Source organism: Malus domestica, chromosome 16, assembly GCF_042453785.1.
Source record: "Malus domestica chromosome 16, GDT2T_hap1".
NCBI classification, from domain to species: domain Eukaryota; kingdom Viridiplantae; phylum Streptophyta; class Magnoliopsida; order Rosales; family Rosaceae; genus Malus; species Malus domestica.
Window position 1 is genome coordinate 4,214,379 of NC_091676.1, and position 7,503 is coordinate 4,221,881.

At 36.7% G+C, this 7,503-nt stretch overlaps 1 protein-coding gene across 1 annotated transcript; it reads left to right on the forward strand.

Moving 5' to 3' along the window:
- Window positions 1-1,363: 1,363 nt before the first annotated feature.
- Window positions 1,364-5,954, forward strand: LOC103402804 (squamosa promoter-binding-like protein 6). The gene is made up of 5 exons (XM_029095852.2): window positions 1,364-1,522; window positions 2,278-2,951; window positions 3,747-3,883; window positions 4,691-5,461; window positions 5,698-5,954. The coding sequence occupies exons 2-4, from the start codon at window positions 2,329-2,331 to the stop codon at window positions 5,455-5,457; spliced, it is 1,527 nt and encodes a 508-aa protein (XP_028951685.2). The 5' UTR covers window positions 1,364-1,522; window positions 2,278-2,328; the 3' UTR covers window positions 5,458-5,461; window positions 5,698-5,954.
- The last annotated feature ends 1,549 nt before the right edge of the window (window positions 5,955-7,503 follow it).

The window sequence follows — 7,503 nt, forward strand, 5'->3', positions numbered from 1 at the left end:
TTTAAATAAAAATCTAATTAGAAAATATTGATTTCATAATTGAAGGAATTGATTTCATGATTGGACGTGTCAATAAATAATTAAAAAAAAGACATGTCCAATAATGCTATAATATATTGTTTGTCGGTGCAAAAATACATTATGTGTCACACCTTAAGATGTCGCATGTGAATGTGGACAAAAAGGCACCAATTGCATAGAGATAGAGAGGCATGCTTGGCAACATCAGAAAGTCCCCCATCAAATGGTTCACCAATTCATAGATGAAACGGGTCACATCCCCACACGCCAACAAATATGTTATGCGTCTAAAATTATAATTCAATATCAATAGAGCCACATCTCTTAGCATTTACCAACACTCTGTATAGTTTTGTAAATGAGGATCCTCTTTGGATTCTTTTTGTGGGGATCCTAAGGATCTGCATATTTTAGTCGTTCATGTGTGGCCAACTTTCATTAAGTACGATGTGAGGATTCCTATGATCCTCACAATTTGGATCCGGATGGGATCCAAATCCAGGCAAACTAGCTATTCAATTTATATAGATACAAAGCCGATATACCTTTATTTTGACACCAAAAACCTAATTATGTTGTTGCTCACCTGTCACATGTCTTGCTCTCATCAATCGAATCTGTACTAGTCGAAGAAATGGAAATTCTACCATTTGGTTGATGATAAATGTGAAATGAAAAAATAAAGAAAAAAGAAGAGGGATTGTTGTTGGGAATGAAATTCAGTTATTTAGACTTATTTTCACACAAAAAATAGAGAGATGAATTGCTGTAAATAACCAATTCCATAATGAAGCTATTGACAATGAGATCAAATCTATGGAACTTACTACAATACTTACATATTCAATACAATTATCATTTGACGGTCATATGTAATTCATGCGAAAATATATGCATATATATATTTGATACAATCACTATCTAACTGTTGAGATGATGATTATATTAAATATATGTAAATTGTAGACTAACACATGACGTTCAGGCACTAAAATGTAACAATTGAAAGTAAAATCCTTTTTTTTATATACAAACTATTAACAATTTGGACCATTGATTAATTGATTGGATACAAATCTCACAACGTAATAACATACACAGTACACTTTGATTAAAACACAAGTCAAATTCACCCAAAGATTGTAGGGGACACATAATTAAATGACTTGATTACCTTAATTAACTTTAACCCCAATTGTTTGGAGGGAAAAGGAACAAAGGGGAAAGCAAATCCTCCGCTTTATCCCTGTAATAACTAGGAAAAGAGATGAACAAAAATGGAATTTTACATCAATTTAATTTTCAATTCTCAAAAACTACAAAAGACCTCGAGGCATGCTTTTGGTCAGTCGTTGATAAATCTGTTGACTCAGAGTCACAGTGTATCTGCTTCGACCTCACCAAAAACCTGGAAATTGTTCTCTCTCTCTCTCTCTCTCTCTCTCTCTGTGTCTCTCACCACTCGCTCGCTTCGTGCCTTGATTCTTGTTGGTTTCAGATGGTATGCAAAATCCATCTTTTTCAGATGTCTTTTTTTCATTTTATATATTCTGTTTGGTTCCCGAGAAACTGTAGGAAAACGAGCAGAAAATTTTCAACAGCCATTTTGTTTCCCATATATAATTTTTTAGTATCGAAAACCCACAGACGTGAAATGGGTTTTAAGTTGTTTCTTGAAATGGGTATTATGTATTATTTTCTCTGCTTCTTCAAAAATTGAAAAAAAAAAATCATCTTTTCACTGCTTCTTCTTACTCGTAGTTTTTTTACAGAAAAATTTGAGCTTGGAATGCATTTCATTTTCTTTGGGTGATTTCAAATGTGAAAGTCGGTGGAAGATGTGATTCTATAATCTGGGTATATTTTGGTTTGAGTTCTGAGGCTCTGTTTGGTTGCTGAGAAAATCGATGAGAGCGAAAATATGGAATGAAGCATTAAACTTAATTATCTCTTAAAAATAAAAATCAAAACTTTCCCCTTTTTCTACTTTGTTCCTGTGATTGCTCTGCGGCCAAAAAAAGAAATGATTTTCTTGTTACTACTTAATTAGGGAAGCAATGGTTTCATCTTCTTGTTTGATGGGTTTGTTTAATTTCATGCGGTATCCTGGCTGTGTTTTTTCTTGGCATATCTAATTTTTTTATTAATTGATGTTTATTGCTTTGATTGTTGATATTATTTGCATGCATTTCCTATTCTTGTGATTTATTTAGAAACGGAAATTAATGTACCTTTTGCTTTTGTGAATTGTGGTAGGAATTTAACATTGCTGCAGAATACTGCTTGAATTAGATTCTGTTTCTACCTATGGAGTCCTGGAGTTTTGGTTCAGAGGGGAAAGGGCTTTTGTTTCCGGAAGAAATCGATATACCAACTGATGCATTTTCAAGGAATACTAGAAAACCATTCCTGGAATTGGATGACAAAACTTGCTTTAATTTTGGCAAGGAATCAGTTGACAGGGTGGGGTTCATGGATTTGGGGTTCCCTGATAGTAACCAAGGAGTGGAAATCTTGAATGGTGTGGTTTGTAATGATTCTAGTTACAATTCTGTAGCTTCACCGAGTTGTTTGATTAGTTCAAGTTCATCTTTTGGTGAGGGGGAATCCGGGTCGAAGTTTTCAGGCCCTGTGACTGAATGTAGTAGTATGGATTCATCAATGATTGCTTTGAAGCTAGGGAGCTTGCCTGATAGCAGAGGTGCACAGAATATTCAGCATTCGATTTCTACTGAGAGGTCAAAAAAAGCTGGCAATGGCACGAGGAGTTCGTACTATCCCGCTCCCACCTGCCAAGTCCATGGGTGTAACATGGATCTTACCTTCTCAAAGGATTACCACAAGAGGCATAGGGTTTGTGATGCTCACTCCAAGACTGCCGTAGTGATTGTTAATGGAATCGAACAACGGTTTTGCCAGCAGTGCAGCAGGTATTTTTTTTTTTTCGTTCTGAATTTTGCCTATGCATTTACTTTTACGTTGCTTGTCCTTAAATGTTTATAGAAAGTTATACTGGCATATGATCGTGGGAAGATTAGTGTTAATTCGTTTCCTAATTTTGTATCCGGAATAAACCCGCGAATCCCAGTTCTTATTTCTGAGGTTAAGTGATGACTTCCTTTGTTGATCATGATTTATGAGGAGTAAAAACATGTCAGTAAGTATATATGAAATGTGAAATAGAGTTGAGGAAAGTTATTTTGCAGATTCAGAGTTTCACCTCAATATTGGTCCTAGGATTTGGCACATGGTAGGATCTCATACGCATTGTGAGGGATCGCTTCCCAGACACTCCATTTGATGGTTGAAAATCGTAAGAAAAATATAATTCTTTCTCCACAAACAGAAGAGGAAATTTGTATCTTTTCGGTTCAACCTCAGCTTCAGCCTTGACCTTTATATAACCTTAATGAGATTCCATGCTTTTTTTTTTTTCCTTTTCAAATGCGTTAGTGATACTCAAATAAATCCTAGGACTTTGATTGGACAGTGATATGATCTTCTCCCGGTCCAAATAGGAAGCTCTCTAACCTCTACACGTCTAAGATTCTGTGTGATATGAACTAAATGAGTTTTTTTGAGCTTCAGAAAATTCTAGTTTTATTTGCTCCAGTGTAGTTTTTCAACTTTGACATGGTTTTAATTGACATGTGATTTTGAATATCAAAGTGCTTAATTGTTATAAGTGGTTTGAAGTATGAACAAGGGAATTTTTCTGTGATTAGGTTTCATCTTCTTGCTGAATTTGATGATGTGAAGCGCAGTTGTCGTAAGCGCCTAGCTGGCCACAACCTTCGCCGAAGGAAGCCTCTACTAGATACCCTCGATTGTAAACCGCATAAGTTGATCCGGACATGTCAAGGTATGAACATCCCCGTATGTTCAATCTGCTTGTGACACGCCTCGCACTAACCCAGCTGAATTTATTATTTTCTTCTAAAATGTACTCTCTGTTCTTCTGTAAAACTGCCACAATGCTTACTAAGCTAGAACTTGACGGATTTTTCACCTATGGAACTTTCAGTAAGAAGGAAAAAGAAATCGAAAATGATCCATGTTACTTTTGTCACAAGAGGACTAAACAGCCTTAGCATTTTCATAAGATCACAAGATTCTAGAACCATGTTTGATGCATATAGTTTCATAAAAATGGTAATGGAACAACCTTGCTGCCTGAGCATGTCTGTGGATGGAATTTAGAGATAAGAGAAGATAACTTTTATGCTATTCTTTTCTTCCACTACATGTCTTTACCTATAATATGCTATTTTGAAAGAAAAAAACCTTTTGAGCTATCAAGGTTAAAAGGGTGTGGCTAGATCAGCCACCCACAGAGGTTCTTTCAATTCTCTCCAGCCACAGATTTTTGTAAAGTTAATTTTGGAGCTTCTAAAAGGAATACACTAAGCACAAATCGGCATTAAGGATTAAAGCATGTGCAAACAGTATCATTCTCAAAACATTTGATAAGAACATAATAAAAAGGCACTTGTTATGCAGGTGAATATATATCTTCTGTCTAGGAATCCACATTCATACAGGAATCGTTTATAAAAGTATCCATCTTAAAACACTCAAGAAGTAATATTTGATCTGTAGAGCTAATTGCTTGATAGGATGACTTCATGAACTACGTTTGTTACAGTTGGCTTTTATATGGTATTTGCAGGAAACGGGTATATGGGAAGTTCCATTCTGAAGGGAACACCCTTTGGTTTTTCGGATATACTTCCAGATGGCTGCATTCTGCATCCAGAATATGAGCAAGCTAACCAATATGGAAATGTCAAATCTGAAGACAGGTCAACCTACGGTCAGTCTGTAACACCTATACCAAACAGGCAGTTTATTCCAAAATCATTCCACCATCTGCCTGGCCTTGGCGAACAGTTTGCTCCAGGAACTCCCTTGTCAGGAAATGAATACTCTGTCTTTGATACAGCATCAAATGCTCAGAAAGCATTTGGGGCTTCAAACTCCAGCTGTGCTCTCTCTCTTCTGTCAGCTCAATCGCATAACTTATCAAGCCATTCAGCCGGAGTTCAAGTGCCTAACCCCCTGATCAATCAAAGAGCCCATCACTGTTTTGGTCAACTTAATGAAAAGACTTCGAGGGTAAACTCCATGGAAAATTGTGGACGAAACAGGTCCTACCCGTTTAGTAAGAAATCTATGGGAGCCAACCACATGGAATCAGTAAACATTTCTGATTCTAGTCATGCTGCTGACTTCCAACTTCACACAGACAGAGCTTATCATGTGTCAGATTGCTTGAGTGCCAAGTATTGTGTTTCTCCTGAACGCGGAACAACTTTTAATTTGCTGCAATTGTCATCACACCTTCAGAGAGTGGAGCATGAGAGGAACTTTCTCCAAGTAAAGCAGGAAAATGGAAAATTCTACTGTTTCCCGACAGGCATGCAAGCAACAACGTGATTATGTAAGTGTTTCCACTAATTAAAATCTCTGTCCTTGTTTCTTTTTTCACACCTTGTCAAGCATTCCCAGCTTGAAAAGGTCATCCGAAATCAAGCAGCAGCATAATAGAGATAAATGTTGTATACATTAGGGATGAAATAAGAACCATGAAATTGCTGGCTACATCTCCACGTTTATGTAACTTTATGCAGGATATTCGTGCGGATTCGATTAAAAACGGTGTTAACGAATGTGCAGGTTGCTGGAGGCAGTTTGGATCTTCAGCATCAGAATTCCAACATTTCCACAGGCTGGGAGAAACTTTAGATACCAGTGGTAGCAACACCCTATTCCGAAAGGAAAATATAGCTATCTAGTTTTGATGTGGTAAGCTGGATTTTTGTAAGTTGCTATAGATGCCTTTATGTTTGTTATCTGCAAACTTTTACGGTAATCCAGTGATTTAAGATATTATTACGCTATCATTGGTTCAATGTACTGTGATTGTGTTCAAATTGCACCTCTTCTCTCTCTCTTTGGGCGTATGGATAACTGTGGTTGATTTTGTGGAAGATATCATGCCTGATCATCGAGAAATTCTAAGCTGCAACCGGGATGTAATCCCACACTAATATCACTCTGATCACGTAACATATACTTAAAAAGTGCACTATCCGTCCAATAGAGATTGCCAACTGATGAATTAGTGACATGAGTGAATCTCGAGTTAATTAGCTACATTTATATATATATATATAAGGAATCAGTTGATGGCGAGGTCATGGCAATCCAGCTTTTCGGGGGTCAGGAAGACTAAGGGCTGGTTTGGTATTGATGTGCTTTGAAAAAAAGTTGTTGTGACAATAAGCGGCTGTGCTGTGAGAATAAGCGGCTGTGAAATAAATCAGCTGTGTTTGATAAACTTTTTTGTAAAAGTGCTTTTGGAAAAAAAAAAGTCTGATAGTGGGTATTTTCATTAAAGGAGCATTGTAACTATGTGTGCTTTGAAAAAAAACCAGTTTTCCAAAGCTGCAAATAGCAGTTTCAGCTTTTTCCTTTGATTTCAGCTTATTCTCACATCAGCTTCCAAAATAAGCTTTTTTTTTTCAGTTTACCAAACACCTAAAACCCTTACAGCTTTTTTTCATGGGTGCTTTTTTTTTTAAGCACCTCACTCCCAAACCACCCCTAACATAGGCATCTCAACGTCCTCTTGGGCACCATGATTCACGAGTACCAATAATCGAATCCATAATCAATCGTGTAAAAACCTGAAAGTTGCCCCAATTATTGAACCATCCTGTGGTAGATAATTAATTGGCTTCTTTATCGTCGGTATCATTGTTTAATAGTTAATTATCATACAGTTGTGCTGCATCATGATGTCCACTGTAGTTTTATACATTATCCCAAAATCCTAGAATTTGTGAAAGGGCTGAATTATTCACACCCTATTTTACTTCTCACACATTTTTTTAATTTTCGGCCGTCGGATCGGATGAATTGAAGAAAATTAACGGACAGAAATTATCAAGAGTATGTAAAAAGTAAAATGAATTGTGTGGATATCACATCCCTTTGTGAAATTGTGATCACAAAACTTTAAATCACTTCCAATTAAAGCAAAAAAAGTGGAGTGGCCAACGCTTTTATCCACCTTCCAAAGTTGAAACCCACCAACCATTAGTGCTCACTATTCACTAATCACTCCTTTTAATTAATTATATTTCTGCATTACTCTATGAGATTTGGAATGCAATCATTTGACACGGGACAAGGATCTACTTATTTTATGCAACATAGAAATACTCGTATTCTCTCACAGTAAGACTCTCTAAGAATTATTTATCACCTCATAGTTTAACATCAATTCTCATATTAATATTATAAAATATTATGCAAAAAACATGAGGTGATTGAGAGACTGTTGACCCTAGAAACTACCAAGCCTACGTGGCGCGCAGGCCGAGTAATCTATAAGCTAACTACGTCCTTCGGTAAATGCGGGGCGTGCCAACTCGTCGGCTGAGCTCGGCCGAGGAGTAAATTTTGTTGATGTTGCGT

Excerpts from the sequence above, each read along its gene's own strand:
- LOC103402804 (XM_029095852.2), top strand. The coding sequence starts at position 2,329 with ATGGAGTCCTGGAGTTTTGGTTCAGAGGGGAAAGGGCTTTTGTTTCCG. Across the intron at positions 2,952-3,746 it reads TTTTGCCAGCAGTGCAGCAG|GTTTCATCTTCTTGCTGAAT; the intron begins GTATTTTTTTTT and ends TTCTGTGATTAG. Across the intron at positions 3,884-4,690 it reads GTTGATCCGGACATGTCAAG|GAAACGGGTATATGGGAAGT; the intron begins GTATGAACATCC and ends TGGTATTTGCAG.